We start from the raw sequence: 27014 nt of genomic DNA on the forward strand, positions 1-27014 counted from the left end.
GACAAAAATGTTTTATTATTTTATTGAGAGTGAAAATCAAAAATGGCACATGAGGGATATGTTCCATATTCTTTGAAGCAGAATAGCAGGACCTCCACGAGGAAAGGGTCAAGTTTTTTCCGAGTGACAGAATACAGGACGCTTGCATAAATCCATCGTGATATTATGAGAGCATCGGATTCAAATAGACGACATTTAACAAGCACCTCACGCAGTCCGCGAAGAGTCCAAAACTGCCACCCTGATGCACACCCAACCTTCTGTCTTTTATACGCCTGCCTTTTTATTACTTCTCCTTTTTATAGTTCACCTGACATCTTCGCCTGCCAGTGCCTCTCATGGTTTACACTGCCAGATGAGGGGAGTGGGTAAAAAGTTATGGGGCCTAGGCTTTGGGGTAACAATGGCGGTGCAGGTGCTCCATGAAAGCTCGGGCCTCAAATGGGGCAACTTTAGTTTCTTTAAAGAGGAACATTGTTTTGTTTTCATGTGGATGAACACTGGAACCAGTTCAAGTCCTAGGTGGCCCAAAAAATCCGCTTGGCACGTGAAAGTCTTTCAGGGTCTGTGAGAGGGAGGGAACAAACCCCGTGGAGCTCAGCTTAGCTGCACTCCTCGCAGTTGCAGGCCAGGATGTAGCGGTATGTGGCTGTGATTCGAGTGCCACCGGCGCAGCGCAGACGCACAGCCTTGAGTTTGGACGTGTGCGGGCGGCAGCAGGAGCAAGTGCTCTTGAAGGGCTGCTTGAGCACCGAGCTGAAAGAGATGAGCGGGTCAGAGCGCGTTGTTGGACTGCAGTGGCCCTCGCAGCGTGCCAGAAGCACCATCTGGAAGCAGAGCGGGGAGCACGGAAAAGATGTCAACAGTGATGATCAGAAAAACGGAAAATCTCGCCACCGTGTCTTGATAATGGGAAAAATAATGGCAGTTATCAAGAGGGATTAAACACTCTACAATTGATTGAAATGTGTTCAAATTTCAGATGCCTAGTGATTATGAGTCCACGTGTTCCCCTTTTTCAATACTGGTGCAACAATTAATCGGCAAGTAAACAATTACCAAATTCGCTGATTATTATTTTGATATTTGATTGAATAAGGTTACATGTCCACATGACCGCAATTCCCCAAATATAAGACGCTCTTTTTCCCCACAAAAAACAAAGGCCAAAAGTATGGGTGCAGCTTATAAATGGTAACTTTGATTTTTTTTTTCCAACGCCAGTTGAGGAAGATTGATCTGTCAGGCACATAAGATGAGCTTTGAGATGAGTTTTATATCAGCCGTATTCTTACAATAATTACTGTAACGGGACGAGCTAGAGGCCAGATGCCAGTTGACTATTAGCAGCAGGTGCTTGTTGCAGCTAACAGCAGCCAGCCCCGTTAGGTTTAAAAGAAGCGAGCAGGCTGAACCAATGTCTGAGTCCATCCTTGTGCACACACAGAAATATACTAAAATGGAAAGGATCATGCAAAAGTTATGACGAATCCAGCTGATCCAATAAAGAGTGGCAAGGCAAGCAAAGTGCTCCGGTTGGAGAACACGGAAAGGTATTTCATTAATTAACTGCGGTCTTTTGGCACACACACACAATCATAACCTAGTTGAAACACGGATGCTTGCGTAGCTTGGGGTACCTATGATAAAATGAACTCAAGCTGCATCGCAAAGAAAAGGAAAGACAACAGATTCAAGGTCATTCAGTTCCAGTGTCGAGGTGTTCACTGACCACTCACAATGTGGGAAATCTGAAACACACTTTTTTCCCAACAAATACAATAACTTACGGATATGAAGACAAGAAAATATTAAGAGTTTTGTTACGTATTATACATGGTAACATAGAAAATACCAGAATTTGACCTAAAAATTACACACAGGCACGTCTTATATTTGGGGAATAGTGGTACCTAATATTGTCCAAATGCTTGGAATTGGAAACATACTCAGATTTCTTTAGTCCTGTAGCAATAAGTTCACTTATGTTTGGCTTTAGTCCTGTAGCTAATTATTTATCATTGTCCAACCATCAATTTTATGGAGTCGCTTACCCTGAACTGGGTGGCCAGCAAATTGCAGGACACACTGAGACGAACAACCATTCACGCACCCGATCACACCAAAGGACAATTTGAGCACCTGCCATGCACACTTTGGATTGTGAGAGGAGGACGGAGTGCCTGGAGAGAACCCACGTGGGCACAGGGAGAACATGCAAACACCACACAGGAGAACTTGAGACTCTGAACTGTGAGGCAGACGTGCTAACCACTCTTTCAAAATGCTGCCCTAATAATCGTGTTGAATCAATTTTAGACATTTGCAAACATCTGCTTTTACCTTGAAAAACAATAATCAACATTCACGGACCAAACCAGAAACTAAGATAATGAAATGTTTTCTGGGGTTCGTTCTGATCCCTTTTTTTCGCTCTTGAGTTCAAGTTACCTGATTTAAGGATCTGCTGCTACCGGTTTGATACATTCACATTGTATTTAGGACAGAAAAACGTATCCAGTGGTCCTTTTTTTTTTTTTACAAAAAAAAGGACATCTTTTATATGACTAGTAAAGCTGTGGTTTAAACTGAGTAGCCCAAAACATTTAATCTCAGCTATGCCAGGGGCCATTTGTGGCCTGCAAATACTCAATTTTTAGCTAGACTAAAAAAAAAAATTAAAAAAAAGACATTTTGGCCTTCATGTCTGTCTTTCTTTCTGTATGTGGCCCTCAAGAGCTGTAAGCGATCAGTTCAAAATGTAATCGCGCCCAACTTCTAATCAAGTGATTGGGATTTGGTTTTCTGCAATGTCCATTCAAGTAAATACCCTATTTTTCAATCAAAGAATGGCTATTAAAACAAGTTAAATAGATACATAATTCATCAATTCATTACAAAATAGTCAAGAGATTAACCAATTATTAAAATCACCCAAACATTTTCACAGCCCTATTTTTCAAAATGTCAACCAAGGCTTCCAATGAACATGTACAGTACTGTATATCTATGGTGCATGGATGAAAAAAAAAAGGCATTGTTTAAGCATCCTCTCCTTTTTTTTCTAGTATTGATGTTATTCATAACATAGAGCTGAAACAAAAAATGGGTTGTTTTAGAGGGCGAGTAAGAATAAACAACTGAGAAAATATTAGGAAACAGTTACTAGAACAACTCAACTTTGTTATCAATTTGACTGGTTAAGTACTTCGAGCAGTAGTGCTCAAAATGGGCTCTGCGGTCCCTCGGGAGTACATTGCCTGACCGCAGGGGTCTGTGAAATAATTTGGCTTATTAATAAAAAATTGACCCAATTTGTGATGAGGAAGCATACAATTTGCAATGTTTATTTTGGAAACTTCAGTATGGCTGAAAACTAACAAATATACTTGATGTCAAATTGAATACATTGGTGATAAAAAAGTTCAATTACTGTATGTTTGGCTTAAATGATTTAGGGTTTCCGCAAACATTTGCAATGAGGGATGATAAATTTGATTTTCAAAAAGTAGAGGACAAAGTGCACACTTGTGCAATGACATTATCTAACTTACCTCTCTTCTTTTCTAAAAAAAGACGTTTTTTTTTAGGTAATTTATACAAATGGACACATTAATAGTGAACAAAAGTTTTGAGATGATTTAGCTGGGCCTAATTTTAATTATAACACAAAACCACTCCCTGCTAGGGTGGCATTTGTTTCCATTCACAGCATCATGGTTTCAGGATAGCAGTGGGAACTTGTGGCACAATGTTCAGATCTGTTATCAGGACAGCTGAAAGTCAAAACAAATACGAGATTATCATGCTTCTCAGACATGTTTTTGTTCATGTCCGAGGGAATTTCAACATTTCACTGGGCGAATTGAACACAGCTCGAGCTTGAGAAAAATAAGTGGCTTCTCAGAATGACGAATAGGAATCTCTCTCCCTGTTACGGATTTGCACCTATGAACTCAAGTACCGACGGGTTGACCCGGGAGATCGGGGCCACATTTGGACACGTGAGTCGGGCTAATTTACAACGGCGTCGTCTTTGCGTCGCGCGCAACGCCAGCTGAATCTGTCAAGTCGCGTGACGCAAAGCAGCACACACGACTGATTACCCCCTTCTCCATCAGAACGACATTCTGCTTTGTGGCTCGCCGCATTCCTGTCGCCTCCCTAAACGGACTTCTGTGTCGTGCTTGTCTGTCAGCTGCTGTGTCGCCACCCATGTACCCACTTTGCCACAAGCCTGTCTGGGACACAGAGAGACACGGTGCCGGCGTTTTGTCGCCACTTTAAGACCGTTTGTCTTTGCCCGGGCTGAGGCTCAGGCTGTCATACGGCAACAATTCTTTTCATATGTGACAACTCTTGGGCGCCACATGCACTGCTCACAGTGTCATTGAAATGATAATAGCATCGGTGTTAGATTAACAGATTGAGTGTGGCCCGTTGAATATGAAAATTAACTCTAAAACTTGCTCCCGCGCCAAAGGTAGAGCGATATGCATTCAGAAGGAGCTTGTTTACCACAAAAGCAGCCCAAATTTGGCCTATCACATAAATGCAAAGCACCCAGCTGCGACTGCAGCCACAGCTGACGAAGACGCTAATGTAGCAAGCCATAGTCAAGCTCTCTGTCTGTCATGGTCAGGCGGGGCTAGGAGAAAGGCGGGCGTGATAGTGGTGGCTGAGGACCCAAATGTAGGAAGGCTCCAGGGGGAAAGATGCGTGTGATAGTTCATTTTAATTCGTGGCAGGGAAAGCAGGAACAAAAGCAGGGAACAGTACGGCAAAAAAATACTAAGGTGCAGGCTGGCGAAACAGAAGGATACTACGGGCAGGTGGGCACAGAGAAGAATTGCGACACACAAGCCGTACGACAAGGATCCGACGCTGGCTGTAACAAAAACTCTGCTTAAATACACACAAGAACTAATTACCGACGCGCAACAGGTGGGGAGGAAACAATAAGCAGGGTAAGCGGCTTGGTAGACACGAGGGGCAGGTAAATGCAGACAGGTGGACCAAATCAAAACTAACGCGGGGTGACGCAAGCTTAACAGAAACTATGCAAAGGCAAGAAGGTAACTGAAACTGCCGAAGGTAAATTATAACAACTGCACCTGCTCAGGAAAATAAACGATTTATGGTGTTGTATACTAATCTTTTGACCAGTTACAATAACACATCTAAAACTTTTTTTCTCATAATATTTCTGAGTCTGCAGATTCGGGTCAATTAGTGAAGCAGCATTTAGCATTTGGACTGCATGTATTGGAAGAAACTGACAACAATAGCAACGTCAGCTGCAAGTCTAAATGCTTTTGAGCCTAGGTTTAATAAAAAAAAAGTTTTTTTCCCCACAATCTGTAGTAATGAGTAGAGTTAGTCATGGAATCATGCTATATCCCCCAATAAATAAATAAATAAATATATACATGAACTCCTTTTAACTCTTCATTTCTGTGTGTCTGAATTATTTCAGCACGCTGTAACCAATGGTGTTGGTCTCTCCGTCAGCAGGTAGTGTTTTTTTTTTTTTGAACGAGTGAACACACTATTTAGCAATTGCTAATGAGCATCTACATAAAATATTGCTAACCAAAGAAATTATGTGCAACAAGCTTACCAGCAGCTTGCATCACCATTTAAAGCAAACGTGAAATTTAGTACTTACTAATTGGACTCTTGGAAAATCGGGTGTTGCGCATTCTACAAAAATCTCTAAAATATTCTACTTTTTCTTCTCAATGTAGCCTTACTATTCCCATATGCTCAGTCTTTAGAACTCTATTTAACATTCCATAGCCACCTTTGCTTGATGCTTCCAAACCTCCACACGCACGTCTTGAAGATCTGCCTTTCCCCCTTTACTAATCATGGCTGCTTTCTCTTCTTCAAATTCTCAAGGTACTCTTTGCTGCACTTGTTAAACACACTATTGGCACCAGTTATCACACTTCCATCTCTATTCTCAATTAACCTAACCTGCTGCACATCATCTCCATCACTACACATATAAAACTCTATCTAGTCAACAGGTAGAGTCACTCCTGCTTTTCTGTCCAACATACAAATCATCATGTACACAATGAAGCTTAAGATAGTGACGCTAATGATAAATAAAGCGAATGGTGATACAAAGTAAATTAATTTACTCCGTCAATTATGTCATAAAATCGTATACAACAATACTAGCTACCCACTAAACGCATACATAGTCAAATCTATACACATACGGGTAGAGGAAATGAGAAGTGAGTGGGCAGACGGATTGTGTAAAAGAGTTGCCTCCAAGCCAATTCTTAGAGTACCGTTATAGAAAAGGGGTGACTCCTGCTGCGAGTGTGCTGCCGCGCCTCAGCTGAGCTGTGCTTCAAGCCACCTGCTCGACACTCAGAGACAACAATATTAAAAAAAGACCCGACGCGTGATCGCTCACGCATGACCGGCAACCATGCTGGCATTTCAACAAAAGCGAAAGAAAATTGCCATTGGCGTTTGCGCAGTACTATGATTTTTATTGGGCCTCATTTCAGTTTTTTCTCTTAGCTTTCCATCTTAAACTGTAGAAACTGTTTTTAAACAGTAGAACAAGGGGGTCAACTCTATGGCCTGTGGGCCGAAAACGACTCACAAGGATGTTTAATCCAGCCCACAAATTAATTTTGTGAAGCATTTAAAAAAAAAAAAAGGGCCAAACCCATTAGTTCGCTATCCATAATCAATAAAGGAAAAAATGTTACTTTTACGAGCACTGGCCGGATGAGCACCCCAACTTACTCACAAGCGGAAGTAACCAGTTGCCACACATGTTCGAAATTGCTTGCTGATTGCTTCAGTTAAACACTTCACTAGCATTATTGTTAGCATTCGTATCTAGCTTTGTCGCGCTACTGCTCGGTGAAGGTAAAATCCTTTAATTGCCCCAAAAACATTCACAATGGGCAGGGGTGACCATCTGGGTTGCGACCAGACATTTGGTTTTGCTCCCTGTTATATAGTTAGTCTTGTATTTTTTTCTTAATTTGCTTCAATTACAGTCCAGCAGTTAGCACACTGCACTTCCGTATTTGATGTGACATCATAACATTGTTTTTGTGAGATTTCTTTCTGTCACGTATGCCATTAACTAGGTGCCACCTAGTGTCCAAAATGAGACACCATTTTATTCGTTTAGGTTTCTTTGCTTTTCAATGTACTCCTTGAAAAGCAGTTGTACAACAACATATTTTGATAGGGGCACTTCCACTAGAATTATTTAAATAAATAATCAATTATGTGGTCAGTACAAAATACTTATTTTATGAACAAAAGGAAAAAAGATCATGTAATTATAGCAAAGTATTTCACTGGGATGTATTGGGGATCAAAAAGTAGGTTATTGTATTTTATTTTATAAATATAGATATTTTACAACAATATATTTACAGTTGACCACTATTCTCTGGAAATTGGGACCAGCAAAAGTGATTTTTTTTCAGAAGCTACAAAGTTGAACAACATGGAACCCATACCTGAATGTCTGAGCCTGGATTTGCACTTCAATTCACACTTGTGCGAATTTGTGTCTATAGCCATGTACACATCAAGGAGAAATGTCTGAAATGTGTCACTTGAACTACAGTATATAATGTACACCCAGCCAACAACGGTAGTTCCATCAAGCAGACTCATTTGAGGGGAAAATAAGATGCAGTGTATTTTCAAAGGTAATGAATAAAAACAAACAGTGCTGGACCAAACCTGAACCAATTTACAGGCAGTCTAGTGTTCCAGGATTCTTTTTATGCCTTTAACTCGCGTAATGGTGAGATAATGATGAGATTTGCTCACTAAGAGCAAGAATTGTTGGTCCTTCAAGACTGACCACTTTACACTCATATCTTTGGATACCGATTTTACCCCCAAAAAAAAAAAATAGTCTGGAATAGGCTGGAATAGGCTGGAATAGGCTGGAAATTTAGTGTGGGATTTTGAAAAGTTACATAATGAGCCGACAAATTTAGCAAAAGCGACTTATCTTGGCTTCATCCTAATCAACTCATTCAATGCCATTGATGGCAATAAAGGTAAAAAGTGAACTTTTACTGGGCTGGCAGTGGATGAGTTAATCACCCTACTTGTCTCCGTATGTTGTGGCATTAATAAAAAAAATAACAATGCATCACTTGCGATGAATAAATGGCGTAATTTGCCACTTCGTAGAGGAACATTTTACTGATTCACAGCCAATGAATTAACTGCTAGTGAAAGAATTAAAAGTCTACTATTTGTTTTTGATTGAGAATTTAGTTACGGGAGTGTTGCATCTCACACATTCACGGCAAGTCTACAATTCATTGTCAAGCTTTTGTCCTGCGTGAAATATTGGCACTAACAAAGCTGGTCTTTTCAATAAGTTCCACTTTGAAACCCACTTTTATAAGTTTTTCATAAAACATGAAACCACAGTTGATGTCTGTTTCTAATTCAATAGTGGTGACCACAACTTAAGATGTTTCAATAAATGCGTGAGCTTGGACTGTTGGACGAAACCAGAGTACCACCAAAAAAAGAACATACGCAAGCATGGGATTAAGCATGAGACATTTGCGCTGCGAGGTGAGCAAGCAAGCACTTATTATACCCTTGCTTGTGGCTGCAAATGATTTTCCAGGCTGTCTACAAGGTGTTGCTCTGACCATCTAAAGGTTGTGTTTCAGCCTTTTGACTGCAAAAGGAATTACGTTCGGGAAAGCCAAAGACAAATCCTAGCCAATAGGTTTTGATTGGATCTGCCCTCTGTTCAAGCCGTCATTGAGCGTACAACCAGAACCAAAGCAAACATAACCTCTGTGTGTTTCTTTTTACACAAATGCAAGACAAATTCAGTGCCCCTTGATTGTGTTGGCAGGAGCTACTGTTGGCTGGTTGCGCTTGTCCAATGCGCAGAACTAACGTTTTCCAGAGCGGTCTTGTTATCTTAAACAACTTTACCAAAAAAGTACGGTTGACCACAGAGAATCTCAACTTCTCAACTACAAGTGGGAACTCGTACACCATTCTTAAAGTCTTACCTTGGAGTTGCACTTATAAATGGGGTGACTGATCGTCTCAACAAAATGATGCCTCATGCAGCGCTGCGGGTCAGAGTCGCTCACGTGCGGGGAGCGTCCATTGTCGCTGGCCTTGTTGCTGCTGGCGGACTGGACCAAGCCCAGCAGGGGGCAGCACACAAGGACCAGCAGGAGGCCAGAGGGCGGGACCACGGCTATTGAAGGTTTCATGGTCCGACCACCCTCAGGCTCTGGGTCCTTACAAGGCCTTTACAACACCTTTGAGTTTGTCCAAATTCCCCCGACAAGACTTCCGCACAAGTTGGATTTCAGGATGTCCTCAATTATGATGTCTTGATCTCGCTCACTGCTTACTACATGAACAATGGATCTTCAAATCTTGTGCGCTGTCGAGCCAAATTTGGAAGTGGGTTTGCTTCACTGAGCCCCGCCATCTCCGATCGTCCCGATTCACCACATTCTGGTTGGGGACAAAGACATAATACGTGAACCATCAGAACTTGGAATGGAAAGACTTTGGCTTAAAATGACAGAACAGTATGGATCAAAAGTCAAACAAAATTCCCACCTCAGTAAAAACAATGAAAGACTGGCTTCCAATTTAGGTAAATGTAACAGTAGCCCCAATTTCATAGTTTGATAAAGTTGAGATTTGTCCATGTTTTTTCTTGTTCACTACTCTGCATGAACCGCACATATGTGAGCATGAACCAAGTCATGCAAATATGCAACTGGAACTGCGGAAAAATTGTCGACCAAAAACTCTTTTGTTGTTTGTTGTCCAAAAATGGTAATCAATAGTAATCTCATGCTAATCATGATTGCCAACCATTTAGCAGAGGCAAATTTTGTCGGTGTCTAACACCGTCATTCCCCAAATATAAGATGCACCCATGTGTAAGACGCAGCCTTAATTTTGGGGTCAATTCCTGCTATTTTCTTAGTTACCATGTATAAGACGCACCAATACCCTGGAAACAAAGTAAAAACAACAGCAAAATCTTGAGTTTTGCAGTAGGTGACCTCTGGCAAAAGCCAGGCAAGCCTCACCATGTTTTTTCTTGATTAGGGTTGAGTTCCTCGGCCACTCAATGCTAAACCTTGAGACAGTCATCCCTGCCTGCTCAAGTGTTTTTATTAGGGCCTTAGTTAGGGTCTTAAACCTTAAAATTCCCAAGGGTATGAATAATTTTGAGGACAAGTGTACGTACACAGAACCCCGTGAACTGGGATGGTAACAGTGACACAGCAGCCCACACATAATTAGGTAAAGTCAATGCATGTGTCAGGTGTGACATAAAATGGTTATGGTTATAGACAGTGACACTTGCTTTCAACACAGTGTGCTACAGGTGAGCGTTAGATTTGAACTTCACAACCTCGTCCCGATTGTCCAGCGGCTGTCCCTCCCTCAGTCATTCCTTTGACGGTCCCTCTAATGCTTGGAGATTTGGGGATCTATTTCAACCCTCCACTCAAGGTTGGTGCCTTTCACACAGAACAGTGATAAACAGTGATGGGATTTAGGCTGAACTACTAAAAAAGATTAATATTTTAAATGACAAGCAAGACTACTGAACAGCTGCTCAACAAAACCGTTTTTTCTCCTAAGTGACGATTGCACTATACATGAACTTTGCGACACATTGTGAAGCCTGTCGTCTCCGTTGGCAGACGCCCCCCTCGACGCTCACGTCCATGCTTTTTTATTATGGCGGAGAAACCTAAGCCATGCACAAACAGCCTGCAGCCGGCCACTTTCCTCTCCGCGGGAAGGACTTTTTCATTAAAACAAATGGCTTCTCACGACTGCAACAAAACTCCACCGAGTCAGGCAGCATATTTTCACATGTATTTATGTAGGGTCTTTTTCCAAGATCACAGTTTTACTGTCCTCCAGACAATAGGGTTAAGACCTGCAGTTAGTTCAGCTGAGGCTGCTGTGTTAATAGGCAATGTGTTGTGAATTAAGACTCGGGCCGCAAATATCTTGGGTCACAGGTCTTAAAGGGGGACACATAGCGAATGAGGTTTACGGTTCCGATCTGTAAGCTTTATGTTGATGCTTTTTATTAGTTTGAATCTCCATAGGAAACAATGGAAACAGAATTAGCCCGTTCTGTTCTCGACCCCCCCCCCCCCCCCCCCCCCCCTTTCTTTATTAACTGTATGAGGCATTTTCAAAAACATTTTGAACTGTCCTAAAGTTTTAACTATAGCTGGCGTCAGGCTGAGTCTCCAAAACGGTAACTTTTCAGGAGATCCCAAAAATGGCTGCTTTCAACACTTTAGATCGATTGTAAAAATAACACGCACACACACAGACTGACGGAAACAAAGCACCCGATGTGGAGTAATAATATTAAACTGGCAAATATGTTTGAATTTAGTTGAATGTATTTATTAATACATTTGAACATTTGCAAATATGTTCAAACGTATTACCATGTAATATATTTGAAAGTAGGTTCACATGTATTTGCCAGCACCTTTGAACTTATTTACAAGTAATCGTAAAAACATTCGCCAGTTAACAATGTGCACTACACCTTAGCAGCTCCACACTTTTGTATGGACTGACCTGTAGTATAGATTTTTTTTCATTAAAGTGACCTTTTGTGACAGGAGATTTAGTCTCAAAGCCAGAGATGTAAACTGCTGTTAAAGAATTCTCTGCCATGGACAATAAATAAAAACTATAATCTCACAATGTGGCGGTACAGTGGTAGACTGGCTTTCATGTCTGCCTCACAGTTCGGAGGTCGTGGGTTTGATTCCGGTTCCAGCTTTACAGTGTGGAGTTTGCATATTATCCCGGTGCATGCATAGGTTTTCTATGGGTACTAGTGTAATCCTACATTCTCAACACCATGTATTGTACAAGTATTGGAAACTCCAAATTTCTCTTTGGTGTGTTAGTGAGCGTGAATGGTTGTTTCTCTGTGTGCCCTGGCTGGCAAGCAGCTAAGTATGTATATTTTTTTTTCAATGCTTATTCAACAGAGAGGAATCGGGGAGGTCCTGACACCGCTTGCCTGTGAATTTCAAAAAGCAATGCCTGAATGCTGTGTGGTGTAATTTTTCAAGGAAAGTTCAAATCTTTAAAAGAATCATTTGTATTTTGATAAATGACATTACCTGATCATGTATCTTGAAATGAGACTTCCCAAATATATACAGTATAAAAAAATCCTTAAATAGATGTTTTTTTTTATTATTTTCACAGTTCTCCTAAAAGGCCTTTTTAGGGCATTTGCTCATCATTGTCTAAACCACTGAGGTTGTTGTGCTTAAGGGACTGTTTAAAAAAACCATGGTAGTAAATAATCATGTGTCTTTGTCTGTTATTTGCCTGAGTAAATGAACTTAACGTATCATGTTATACAGAGTGGGAGGATTTGAGTATTTGGCACCTGAATGGCAAAGAATATCATTCTGCCTTTTTATGAACACTCCCTGCTGTGAATTCATTGATTTTCCCTTTTAAACGAGTTCACATGAAACTATAATAACGCCTCATCGCCCAAATCTTGCGATTCAAAAGCCATACGTTTGAGGAAAAACCAGAATAGGCATTCGGTCTGTTCAAATGAACACTTGCCAGGATGTTTGAACATGAGCTGCAAGATAGATTACAGCCAACTCCAATCAGCAACTTTCACGCTGACACTTCCAAATGAAACCATACTCGAAACTCTGCTCTCTACATTAGCCTTGCTTGCCGCTTTGTGTGTGTGGGTTTTTTTTTTTTTTTTGGTCAATTTTCAATTCAAGGGTCATTCAGGTAGCTTTTGTGTCTGTGATTCTTGTTGTACTTAAAATTTTCCATCTAGACTAGAAATGTACTAGACACAAGCTAATTAATGATAACGACTGCTTTTTTAAGATACTATAGCCTTTGACCAGGCCGCTGTGGTGGCAGACTGGTTAGAACAAATGCCTCAGAGTTCAAAAGTCTATAGTTCAATTCCAGCTCACCCCGGCTTTCTGTGTGGAGTTTGCATGCTCTCCCCGTGTTCGTGTGGGTCTTCTCCGGGCACTCCGCTCTCCTCCCACATACCAAAAACCTGCATGGGCGGTGTATCACTGGACTCTCAGATGTGTCCTTAGGTGTGATTGGGTGAGTTGTTTGTTCCTGTGTGCCTGCGATTTGCTGGTAACCAGTTCATGGTGTCACCTGTCTACTGCCCGGACTGGCTGGGATAGGCACCAGCAAGCCAGTGACCCTAGTAGTGAGGATAAGTGGGTATAGAAAATGGATGGATCGGTAGATATTCACTTCCCCTGAAAGGCTGACATGGCAGTGTCTTCACTCAGCTTTTCTTATAGTCAAATTGAACAAATAAAAGGACCCAAAGGGATGGCACCAGACACATAAGCTCCAGATTAGTTTTTTGTAAAAAAAAAAAAAAAAAAAAAAATCATCAACATCGTATCCAGTTGAGAGTCCAATGAAGCCATTGAGAACACAAAGAGGAAGTAAAATTACTCAAACTCAAAAACACACCTGAAAGGGTATGAACAAAAGCATTTCACTACTGTTTACCCATCCACACTACTGGCGATGAGCTTGATTGGCCATGACTCTAAAATACAACCATACACTTTGTTTTACGATGGGTTATTTTCTCGTAACTCGTACCACCATCCTGAATGTTGGCGAATGCCAGAAAAAAAACAAAACAAAAAATATCCCCTGCAAAATCTTTGATTCAGCTGAAAATTAGCTTTACAGTATTTAAGTTTGCTGCACTTTTTGTGACGTTGACAACAGTGAAAACATGCATCTGTTATAGCAAACAGGAGCCATTTGGTTTAGGAGGTCGTGCATGGAAACTTCCATCTGAGCTTTAATTGACGCCTCACGTCCACCTTGTGCGCATAGCTTATGTGCCCTATGGTCTTTAAGTTCGCATTAAGATAATAGATGACACTTTCATTATGAGCAAAGAGAACTGGAGACCAAACACACTACGATGCTGGACTAACATTTGCTGACCTCTGCTTTACTGTTTACTGCTGTAATTGGTCTGAGCTCCATTTTAGTAAACAACCATGTGAGCCATAAAAAAACAAAAACATGAAAATCTGCTGTTTGCAAACTATAGTTCAGGGTTGCAGATATAGTTTCTGTCAGAGGGCTGGAATAACTGTAAAGTTAAGATACATTTTCAAGTTCATCACAAACATACACAGTTTCAAAATCATAGGCTGGCAAAAACAGTTCAAATGAGAGCTTGGGAATAAGAAAATGCTTGTTTTTTTCCCCCCAACAAATTTTGAAAAGTTGAAAACAACTTGCAAGTTTGGTATTTTAGGCAGAAATCAGCAGTCAAATCAGCATTTGGCGGGCCGCATAAAATGATTTTAATCAAAACGTGTAGGATTTCAACCTTGGCAACATTCAAATTGCTGTAACCATCCGTTTTTGAGCTCCCTTCATGTATTAAAACAATGTGAAAGAGAATTAATAGTAGAATTACAAAATACCAATATTTAAGGCACAGTGTGATTTTGTGAAAACAAATAACGAATATGTATGTAACGTTACCAAATATTTGCTCAATTAATTATCTTATGCATATGGGTGAGGTTGGAAGCTGAGGAGTAGCTTCTCATCAAATATTTTCTTATTCTCGCCCTGGACTCTGCTTTATGGGGGCCTGGCTGTTCCCAAAGAACAGCTGGACCCTCCTCACACTTGGTTTTGTTGGAACACAGTAACCTTGGGTGCTCCCCCCCCCCCCCCCCCACACACACACACACACACACACACACACACAAAAACAAAAAAAACATGCTTGTTGGCAGGCGAACAACAAGTCTTTCAGTGTGGATAATTGTGCATAATACAAGAAATGCTCAGCTCAATTAAAGTAAACACATTTACTTAATGGTTACTTAAGACAAAGCAACACAGTAACATTCAAGGTGCAGGAAAACTACTTAAATCGTACAAGTCACAGCTGGCCAGGTTCTGAGATGAGATGGACTGAATAAAACTGAGAGAAAACAATCACTACAGTGTTCAGGCTTCAAGGACTGTACTGCATGAAGTGTTCTGGAAGATAAAGTAGGTATCAGTTATGTTCTATCGTGTGTAGTGTGTCCAGCAGCAGTGTGGTGTCTATCAGGAGGAATGGATGAATGGCCAGTGTTGTTGTTCTTTTTTTTGACAGAAATAGCTTGAAAAGAACCCAGAACTGTGTGGCAAAAGTGCTGCATTTACTCTAATTTGTAGCTCCAAATTGTGTTGCTTTGTGTTGTTTTGTTGCTGAATGTTTTTACCTAATTGAGATGGCTTTTATTTTGGGTCCTAAAAGCAGACCAAAATGTGGTTCACAGCTTGGAATTATGCACTAGAATTAAAGCCAAAACTGTGTTGAACTGAATTTGGAATGTATAGATATGTAGCAAAATTAGACAGCAAAATGGTTATCATAATGTCAGATTCTGATATTGTCCCCTGCCTACTCACATATAATCTAAATAAATCAGTAAATAATGTTACAATTGTGACTGATAATTCTCCCGATATGCTCAGAGATGAACAAACTAGCACGTTTCATGCTTTACACATGCAATTTAGCTACTCACTTGAAAAATATTTATTTTCATCTCTCGTTTTTCGTTTAATATGTCGGTACTGCAATTTCCTTGGAAATCACAATGTATCTTACACTACCTTTTTTAAAATGTTTTGTTTAATCTTATTTTATGATATAAAAGCTATATAATTTATAGCTAGCATCAAAGAGTAGCATTTGTGCACATGTTTTTTGCAAAGCAGACTGAAATTGTATGATGATTCTTTGCACATCTATAGATTGAAGCAGAAATAATTTTTAATCGAATCGAATCATTTTGAATTGGAAATTCCAAAATTTGATAAATTATAACAATTGAGATGAGAAGTGTTTCCGGGATTATCAGTCGGTCTCTGTTGAGAAGAAATCAAAACCTGCACTAGCTTATCGGCACGCTACGTCATGTTGTTTGCTTACAATCGACCGCAGCATTTTAACCTTGACATTTCTGAGGGGTATGGGTTAAGTTTCCCCTTTTTTTCAAAGTGTACCAAAGCTGATTCTTATCTCCCTGCTCTCAAAACAGTCTGCATTTCTTTGCGAATACTCTGTGAAACAAAATACAACATGAACGATTCCGTGAAATGAGCCCATCATTAAAGACATTCTCTGTTTGCTCTGAAAACTGACTTGGTGACATTTCTGATATCCCAGAACTAATTTGCAACCAAAAGCCAAAGTGCCGTAGGCGGATGGCCTCGTCAAACAACATGAAACACATGTAACTGTCACATCCTGAATTTAAGTCAACAGAAAATTAGCATTGGCCTATCCCGCTTCATTTTCTTTTCAATAAAACTTGGCTAAAGGCTGGTTTGTTGTTTCAGCATTCTTAAGAAGAAGCAGGAGAGCCAAACCACAAAGCTGCAAGACAATCCGTCCTGGTATCCATCCACTCGGGAAGCTTTAGGGCTCACCAAGTTATGAGAAGTTGTTTCAAAGCAAAGGCGAGCAGATCAGATATGATGACGTCTCTACGGGGAGGCTGCGGTGGGAAAGACGCCACACACCGACACAGCCGAGTGCTAATAACTACTGGAATGTAACTCGCTTTGCTTTAGCTTTTATGCATTTGATTTTGTGTTTTGATTTCTAGATACGGGTTTTTACTCGCCAACCTTTGGAAAAAGCGACACCTTTGAGGTTAAAGAATCTTAAAAACACAAATTTTCTCTATTCCATCATTTTAAAATTTCCTGAATTGTTGATGGATATTTAAGTCGTTGACCGAATTAAGAAAAATCGATAAGAGTGTTTGGTGAACGAAAAATGTTCATCAAAATAGAATAGGTTTGATAATTTCGATCTTTGAAGTAGGCGTCTTTTGACCTTTTCACATCGTGGTATTTTCTCAGGCGGCTTCATGACGTGGGTGATTCTTGATTACCTGTAATGATTTTTACATTGCGCAAAACTTGCGTTTGTTGACCCCTTGATGTTGTTTGTTACCATTTGAATTTGAGGCTGTTTCCAAACTTTTGACTGGGTCAGTACATCAGTGAACAATTGAAGTAGTAACATTTAAGTGCTCAACAAATGCATTAGACCACTCAGACTATTTTCCTCAGACAGCATCTATAGCACTAGTAAGTGCTTCTATTTTCAGTGTGCTCTTGACGATTTACCATCGTAAACATTTTATAGCCAAATTTGAGGTGGCTCACGGGGTTTTTCTTGGAGAACTCATAAATGAATCAAGTATAAAAGTCAAACATTTCTGTTCAAGAATGCAAGGAAGCCTCCTAAACATTGTAGGCCGGGAAACGGGCTTTGCGTTTGTGCTTTGTAGTGGGTGCAGGGGTTGTTATTAACTTTTTAAATTGCTTGCTTTCAACAGTCTTTTTCTAAATCACATTAATGATTAATGTGAAAAAAAAAAAAAAACGCAATGTTTTATACCTTTTTCTTCAGGTTAAAATCTTTAAGATATTGCTGGGAATGTTCCAGATCAATTTACATTTATTATTATTTATTCAAGGTGACGCAGTGGTTAGGAGATCCGCCTCACAGTTCAGGGACCCAAGTTCAAATCCACCTCGCTCCACTGTGTGGAGTTTGCATGGTCTTCCCAAGCCCACGTGGGTTCCCTATGGGCACCCCGCCTTCCACTCATACTCCACAAACATGCATATATTGGACATACTGTACTGAATTGTCCCTTGGTGTGATTGGGTGCATGAATGATTGTTCGTCTCTGTGTGCCCTGCAATTGGCTGGTGACCAGTTCCGGGTGTCCCCCGCCTAGTGCCCGGAGTTAGCTAGGATAGGCACCAACAAGCCTGTGACCCTTTTGAGGATAAGCGGCTATAGAAAATGGATGGATTTTTTTTTCCAGCTTCAACTGGTTCCGTTGGTTAAAAATGTTTCTAGTTCAAATAAGGATTGACATTTTTTTTAGGCACTTTGATGCACTTTAAGCTATTTTTCCGAGTACAAATAAGCTGTAACCTGCATATACTGCTTGAAAAAGTAAACCTTTGCTCAAAGTTTACTTAAATGGCTTTTTTTACTTTATTCATGTTATCAAGGATACAATTTTAGGTATCCCTATACAACTTTCATAGATGTTTTCATTTATAGTCCACGCAGCAAGTGGGGTGCGAAATGTTTTCTCTTTTCTTGGGGGGGCGCAGTGAATAGCATGTCCGCCCCACAGTTCAAAGGTCCCGGTTCAAATCCACCTGGCTCCGGCCTTTCTGTGTGGGGTTTGCATGTTCTCTGAGCGTGGGTTCTCTCCGGGCACTCCGGCTTACTCTCACACTCCAAAAAACATGCATGGCAGGTGTATTGGACATACTAAATTGTCCATAGGAGTGATTGATGTGCCCTGCGATTGGCTGGCAACCAGTTCAGGGTGTCCCCTGCCTACTGTGACCCCTGCGACCCCTGTGGGGATAAGCGGCTCTAGAAAATGGATGGATGGTGTAGTAGTAATAGTAGTAGCAGCAATTGTATTAGTAGTGATTGTCATTCCATAAGAGAAACATTAGATCAACAGCTAGCCGTTGGCAAATAATGAGACTTTTAATTTAAAAAACTCAATGCGAGGTTTCGACTAGCTCATTGAGTCCCAATCAGAACCTGGAATTGTAAGACCGATGTGTAGTCAAATACTATACATCAAAAGATGTGCCAGCCTCTTTGATGATTCACCACTCACCACAAAAGTCTAATATCTGGGCACAAAAACTGCGAGCCTTAAGACCGTCCTGGGCGGTGCACTCAGTGTACTCAGCTGCCGGCCTGTTGACCCACGCGATGAAGCTGCGAATCCCCGCGAAGATCCGGCTCACTGCGTGCTCCCCACGTGCTATCCAGTCAGCATCCCAACAATGTGGAGGGCCCCCCGGAGCAAACACAACTTACTTTTTGACATGTGCAGCTTTGCAAATGTGACAACACAAAAGCCATAAGTTAAGTGGGCCGCGGATATTTATACGTGCGCCCTGCTGTGTGGAACCAATCCATGCGCTCACCATGAACTTCTCTTGCACACGACATATGGCGGCAGCAGTGTGTGTGTGTTTGTGTTGAAGGGGACGTCATGGTGTCCCATTTAGACACATAATGTCAGTGTTTCAATTGCGCCTCTTTATTAAGACTTTTTTATAGACTTTGGACAGAGCAGAGACAGCTAATTCATCTTGTGTTCTATCAATCATCCGCACTATTAATAGTATTGTCTGTCGCAATATCACACAGCTCAAGAACAGAGACTCCAAATTGACTGCAGAGTCCAATGTGTGAAACAAATGTATTAGATCACCTGTCGAAGAGATGGGATGAGCACATCTAGCGTCATTAAGTGCTTTAATGCGGACTCTTTACATTTTATTTATGTCTTGACATTTGACATCTAGGAAGGGTTTTTTTTTTTTGTAAAACTGCTTTTTAAAATTCGTAGGCAAGTAACTACAATAGAGTGTTGGAATTCATATGTCATTTCAGATTATATATATTGGCATATAAACCTTCCACAGAGAAAATTTTTAGAGTACATTTTCCTGAAAACGGCGTTACTTAGTCCAAATCGAAAAAGAGTCCAATTTTGACTGGGATTTCAGTGTTTTATCGTCTAAAAGTATTTACATTTAAATTTGACTGTATTAAGACAGATACCACCGTATTGTCTGCACTACGGGGTGCACTGGATTGTAAGGCGCACTTTCAATGAATGGCCTATTTTTCATTTATATTGCGTACCGCATTATAAGGCGCATAGAATAGAAGCTACATTAGTGGCTGGGGTTGCGTTGTGCATCCACTAGAAAGAGCTGCACTAAAGGGAATATGAACAAAACAATCAGATCTTTCAAACTTTTTAATAAGAAAGTAAGAAGAAAGAAGATTTGTTGAAAGCTTTGTTGAAATCTGAAGAATGGGGAAAAATACCTTTTGATTACATTAATCAATGCCAAGACCAATCAGGAGTTTAAGAGAATATAATTATGATTCAATTAAATACTAAACTTATACTTAAATCAATTTGCAACCAAAGCCCTTAAAATATATTATTTTGTTTTGTTGAATTTGTGGTTTATGTGTCTTGTCCCCATATAAATTGCTTCAAAATTGGAGCATATATTGAGCATATCAAAATTTCAAAAAGGGTATCCTAAACATTTTCATTGTAAAAAAATACATTTATAACTGAAATGCAGAGGTAAAAATTGAAGAATTTACATGGCGATTAAGTTATTTTATTTTTTTGTTCTCCAAAAATGAAAACTCACGGATTGTGCGCTGTATAAGGTGCATCGAATTGTAAGGCGCACTGTTAGCTTCTGATAAAATGTAAGGTGTGCCTTATAGTGTGGAAAATACGGTAGTCTTTTTAGAGTAAAATGTATTCTACAAACTTTACTGCGCAGATACACCCACACACACACACACACACACGCACAGACTATGTTGGCAATCCACAGCGCTTTCACTTTTGTCAGCTGATACTATACAATTTACATTAGATGCCTGTCTCATAAATTTTTGAACACAATGCAGGCATTCCTTTTTGTAAAAAAGCACCACAGCATCCATACTGCCATCTGTTAATGAGATGTGACATACAGTAAGCAACTGGCATTGAATGTTATACTTTTTTAACATCATCTATCGCTTTCAACACATCATGACTGGATACGTTTCGTCTCAGCCTTGTCGACCCCCCTTACACAAATCCAGCATCCCTTTTGCATTCCAGCTATGATTCTACCTTTGAAAGCAGAAACTGGACAGCTAGAAGTTCCCACTGTATGCCCTAGAAGACCACCTTTTCCTTCTAAGCTTGTCTTTCCCAAGGACAACATCACTGGGGTGTACGATTTGTTCCCCGGCCGCAACGTGCCTCCGTTTACGTCATGATGTTCTATTTGCCCCCCTCCTCACCTCCCTCCATTGTTTCACCAGCTTTTAATAAACTAAAGGGCAGATTCCTGACTGCGGCACGGGGATGGGGGGCGGGATTGTCCAGACCCATAGACCTGTCCTACACACACACACACACACATAGACGCACACACAGTTTGGCATGTGGAGTGGCAAGCTCTTCAACTGTTCACTGACGCCAGCTCCTGACACAAACACACACACACACATGCACACAAATGTGGGCTTTCTCTACACAGTGGCCCTCCCCACACGCCACCCTCCTAAAAGCTAAGCTCCCCACTAAATATAAACCCGCCCCTCAACCTCACAAGTCCTGTTAAGACAAACAACAGGCATCCCTGCGAGCTAAGCATCTGTTAGCCATATACGCCATGCTGTATGCCAATTTTTTGGCCGTTGACAAATTATTATTAACAGGACAATTTAAGGGTTTTTCCAGTCACATCTTAAACATGATTTCAATAGTGCAACATTCCATGCAGGAAAACATACAGGGAGGGATAGGCTATTTTGATTCAGAACTGGCCATTTTAGCATCATTTGCAGGTTTTTTTCCCCCAAAAGAATCTTGTTCTGCAGATTTATGCGAAACGTCCGTATTGAAAGGGATTGCAAGTGTTCTCATTTTATATTTGTGTTTGATTATTCCTCTTGTTCAATAAAATTGTGCATCTGCAACTGTGGCTGTCCTTGCGCACATGAATGTGCATTGAACATTAATTGCTCAATGTATTTTTTGTTACTGTGTGTGGATGGCACATGCAAATTAAACACAAACTTCTAATTTCTTTGAAATTCATAGGCACCCCCTTTCAATTGGATTGTATCGATTCTTGTCAAATATGTATGCATTCTTCCTAGGACTGGCCGCCTGTCTAAACTGAGCAATGGAGAGAAAAAGGCCTTAGACAGGGAGGTAACCAAGAACCTGATGGTCACTCTGTCAGAGCTCCAGCATTCCTCTGTGAAGACAGGAGAGCCTTCCAGAAGGACAACCATATCAACAACAATCCACCGATCAGGCCTGAATGGTAGACTAGCCAGATGAAAGCCACTCCTTAGTAAAAGGAACATAGCAACCTGTCTGGAATTTGCCAAAAGGCACCTAAATGATTCTCAGAGCATGAGAAACAATATTTTCTAGTCTGATGAGACAGAGATTGAACTCTTTAGTGTGAATGCCAGGCGTCCTGTTTGGAGGAAACCAGGCACAGCTCATCCGCAGGCCAATATCATCCCTACAGTGAAAATGGTGGCAGCATCATGCTATGCGGATATTTTTCAGCAGAGAGATCTTGCAGATTCGTCAGAATAGAAGTAAAAAGCGATGCAGAAATATAGACTTTTCCTGGATAAAAATCTAGACCAGAGCCCTTTTGACCTCAAACTGGGGAGAAGGTTCATTTTTGAGTGACCCAAAGTAAATTGCCAAAATCTCACAAGATTGTCTTCAGAACTACTCTGTGAATGTCCTGGAGTAGACCAGCCTGAGCCCGGACTTGAATTCGATTGACCATCCCTTGACCTGAAAATGGCTGTGCACAAAAGTCTCCAATGCAGCTTGATGGAACTTGAACTGACAAAAGATAGGTGTGCTAAGCTTGTGACATCATATTCAAAGACTTGAGGCTGGAATTGCTGCCAAAGGTGTCTTAAAAAAGTACTAAGCAAAGGCTTTGACTATTTAAGTAAATGTGATTTCTTTGTTTTTTTATTCTTGAAAGATTAAAAAATGTCATAATGGGGTATTGTATGAATAATTTTGAGATAAGGGATTAATTTCTTACAGCACTGTGAATACTTGTTGGATGCATTGTACCTCCACAGCGTATTTATAAAAAAGATAACCAATAACACATACCAAGCTGCAGGCTAAAATCAGAGCATGAAACCAGATCAAGACTCACTTCAGCGTCCAACCTCCAGCAATCAAAATGCAATGTAGGTGTGTTCATTTTTATCGTACGAGACCAGATTGTTGGTCTTGAATGGATTTTTTTTTTTTTCCAGGGTTGCAGTCGTGTTGGAGTATTGCTCAGTGAGACCCTGTGAACATTATATAATCCAGTTTAATGCAAAACATTCACTTAAGGCCTCACAAACAGGGGCATGCTTTGCTTTTATGCTTTTTGGCCTTAGGAATTAAGGAAGGATTTAAAAAAAAAGGTGCAGCTTGAATTCAATTATTTTTCTAATACTTCTGGTTACATTTTTGTAAGAGAGAAATTGATACCAGCTTGTCTTCCAAAATATCGTTGATGAAATTAGTGGTAACCACAGCTATACTGACAAACTAAAAACTCATTTTGTGGTAGTTTTAATTCAGCAGTATGGGTATGTTTTTCCCCATTGTTCTATCGAAACCTTAACACAATGTGCTAGGTCAAAGTGTCAATATAATGCGTTGGATAACATTTTTGCCCCAGTGCTGGTTAGCTATCTTGCCCAAATGGATTTTCAGAGTATAGAAATGATGAATTTTCTGGATGTGATTTCTGCATGCATCTGCATGCAGAAAGTCTGGTCAACGCTGGTCAACACATCATCAAAAGGTTCATGTTTGAAGCCTTTACTGGACACAGCGGCCGCTCTGCGCCAATAGTCTAAACAGGCAAAATGTCCAAAAGCGTCCGTAACAGCCATTGCTTAAATTCTAACGTATGCTGAATTTTTTCTAAAGTCCTGAAAATTCTTGCCTGTTAAGGACTTCAAAATAGAAAAATGTGTGCCTAATAAAGGCTCTTTTTGCCTGTTTAGACTATCGACCGATAGTGACCGCTGTGCCCGGTAATTCTTTTACGATCAGAATATTTTCTCTAGCAATTTGTTTTCACAATCGGAATGCAATAATAATAATAATGATAATGATAATAATAATAATAATAATAATAATAATAATAATAATAATAATAATAATAATAATACGTAATATATTCAGTAATATTTCAGAATTTATGATTAGGTTCAGCAACAGGTGGAATGTTTTCTGAAATGTCATCGCTAAAAAGTACAACACATGGTAAAATCTTTATTGACCAAGCTGTTTTAGGTCAAACCTATAAACAAAAAAACATATATCTAAAAAACCTAATGTGCTGGGGAAAAAGACTTTTTAAAAAAAATCTGTGTCAAAAGTACATTTAGGGATGATGAAGCCATCTCTGATTAAAATCTGGTGTTGACTGGTACAAACAGTAACAAAAAGGAACAGTAACAAAATTAAAAACAATAAAAACAAATGGCACTCAACTAATGGCTCCAGTTTCACACAACATTGAAAGCTGAAGAATAAATATAAATTCTGAGAGGGTTTTAAAAATGAAGTGAAGGGGCTTGTCTAAAGTGTACCAGGAGGACTTTCCATAGTTTGGGACTCATCTCTGAGCTCCTAAATTAGATTTTGATGTTTCCAGAAGCAGCTAGTCATCTGACCTGATGCACCAGGCAGGCCTAGGGAATTTTGAGATTTGATCTATTGTATGATTAATTCTTTCAGTAAGAAAGATGCCTTTTCGACCAGGGTCTTTCTCCACAGCTTTGGTGGTCTGCCAGAAGAAATCAATAACGTGAGGCACGTAAACGCACACACCTGCAAGACATGCACCCCCAGGGTCATTCTCGCCACTATTAACTTTACATTCCACGCAAGGTCCACGACCTGCACTTACCCTCACACACCTCCTTGTCAGTGCCTGATTAGGCCAACTGGCTCGGCCAAGGTAAACTCCTTCATTACCACTGAACGTCGCTTTCACCCAATTATAACCCCTCGCGCTTTGATGACACTATACGCATATCTGTGTCTTCAAAGTCCATGTAAAAAGATTAAAGGTGTTAACAAGAAAGTCGCAAGTCTTAACCTTCAAGTTTCAAGCAAGTTAATAATGGCAAATCTAGTAAATCAAGCCGATTCCCCACCAAATTATAAGCAAGTTAAGGCATCACTTGGGTGATGCAAGCCTTAATTCAAGTGAAATCACAAAATACTACAGTATATATATATATATATATATATATATATATATATATATATATATATATATATATATATATAATAAACTAAGGTCCTTCATAAACAAAGCCATTAACATGCAAAGTTAAACATGCACATTTTCAGATGTAACCAGGTAAGAATTGTCAAGAAATTACTTTCTGATACATGGTTGCTATCCGACGACATTTTTGTGCTCAAAACACAGACATCGTGTTTACCTCATGATTGGGACAAAGAAAGAAAAACAAGTGTTGAGATACTAGCTTTTCATCTATTGTGTTGCTGTCCAGTGAAACAACTTGAATCTCCTAAAGAACATAACCCACACAAAAAACATAGGACAGCGACAATATAGAAGTTGGTTCAAGCAAACTATCCATTTTATGACAATGCCAGCCAGTTACAAACTTGCTTCAGTGTGTGCTGATTTGATTTGAAAACACAAACAATCAACGCTTCAACATCGATCTTATTAAAAAATGTATGAACAATAATTTGTGAAGTTAGAAAGACACTAACAAATCACGGAAAACTTGCCAATAAACTTCATTTGAACCAGTGCGAAAAAGGTAATCATCACTTTTTCCCCACTTTGGGGGAGGAAAATGGAGATGCATGGATTTGAGGAAAAACCCAGTAAGTAGAACATAAAGATATCAAATGAAGGAAGTAAAATGTCAGAAAAAACAAATACTCAAGCAAAGTACAGATAACATACACGACAAATCTAGTAATGCAGTCCCAAAGTAATTTTTACTCGAGTACTTCCCGCCACTGCGCAAAATGTGGGCATACCGTTAGGTGCTTTTTAGTGGATGGTAATAGTATGCCTTAACACCTCTTTAAAGTGACAACCGAAGCTTTTAGCTTACAGGATGGACGACAGTCTTACCTTCCCAAGAGTCCGAGTATCCCGACCACACAAGACTGAAACCGTCCAACTCTTGTTCCCCCTCTAAGCTCCTCTCAACTCATGTGCTGTCTCCCTCTTCCCTCTCTCACCTCCTCTTTCTCTCTCTCCGCCTCTCACGGGTCATTCCTGAAGGAAGGCAACAAACGGCGTCAGTCTAAGAGGATGCTACTCCTGCCTACCAGCATGGCTCCCATGTATCAGCTTGTGGACCGTGACACCACCAATCTTATATCTCACCCTCGCCAACAGAGCAGCTGATGCTGTGTGACACGCTTCCCGTTGTGGGAAAGGGTTATTCCAAGCCATCAGGAGAGAGGGACAACCAAACATCAACTTTTTCTTTTTTTTGTTTTTAGGAGGTCAGGGTTGTACAATGTTGGTTTAGAAACAACTGCTCCTTCACGGTCTTACTCCAGCATGTGGTATGCATGAAGGATGGCAGGATTTTAATAGCTTATTGATGGAATCTCCACGCTTGTAAATCCAATTTGTATTCCCAAGCCCTCAACCTACGAGTTTACATGAAAACTTGAATAGTACTCATAAAAACTACACCCTGAGGGGTCAACTTCACTTTATGGATATTTTATTTTCAGAGCATATGTGAACAATTTACAATCATGACTCAACATGAGGTACATCTGCACAGTTGATTAAGTCCTTTGACAGAAACGCACATTTGTTTTATGTTTGTTTTTATTTACAATTTTCTTAAAGTCTATTTTTCCCCTTAAACTATAACAGCAACTCTTTTTTTGACCTTGAACAGCTTCTGAATACTGCTACAAAGTTGGTTTATATAATAATATATAAAGCATATATATATTATTTGTGCAGTTTTAGATTCCACTAAGTTATAGACTTTGAAAGTTTTTAATTTGCTAAATAATAGATTGGTTGAGTCAACATATTTTGAGCGGTTAATAATTCGTATAGCTTTTTTCTGGAGCTTATAGACAGATTGGTTGTTTATCATGTACTTCCCCATACCTCCACTCTTTAGTCAAGAAGTCAAGAAACAAAATTGAGAAGCATTTTAACGAAATTTTAGAACCATTCAAATTCAAACCAGCTTTTCAATT

At 40.1% G+C, this 27014-nt stretch overlaps 1 protein-coding gene across 1 annotated transcript; it reads right to left on the bottom strand.

Annotated features, from left to right (window-relative positions):
* On the bottom strand, positions 1 to 26108 carry LOC148423112 (norrin-like). The gene is made up of 3 exons (XM_088414230.1): positions 25912 to 26108; positions 9051 to 9510; positions 1 to 827 (listed from the first exon to the last, which is right to left on the bottom strand). Exons 2-3 carry the CDS (start codon positions 9258 to 9260, stop codon positions 603 to 605), a joined length of 435 nt encoding a protein of 144 aa, XP_088270356.1. The 5' UTR covers positions 9261 to 9510; positions 25912 to 26108; the 3' UTR covers positions 1 to 602.
* Between the last annotated feature and the right edge of the window lie 906 nt (positions 26109 to 27014).

This window comes from Hippichthys cyanospilos, chromosome 5 (genome assembly GCF_059441005.1).
Source record: "Hippichthys cyanospilos isolate Australia breed blue-spotted pipefish chromosome 5, RoL_Hcya_1.0, whole genome shotgun sequence".
NCBI lineage: Eukaryota > Metazoa > Chordata > Actinopteri > Syngnathiformes > Syngnathidae > Hippichthys > Hippichthys cyanospilos.

Bases quoted from the DNA above. Each gene is read 5' to 3' on its own strand.
- LOC148423112 (XM_088414230.1), bottom strand. From the start codon at position 9,260: ATGAAACCTTCAATAGCCGTGGTCCCGCCCTCTGGCCTCCTGCTGGTC. The intron at 828-9,050 runs GTAAGACTTTAA...CTCTGCTTCCAG, and splicing joins TTTATAAGTGCAACTCCAAG to ATGGTGCTTCTGGCACGCTG.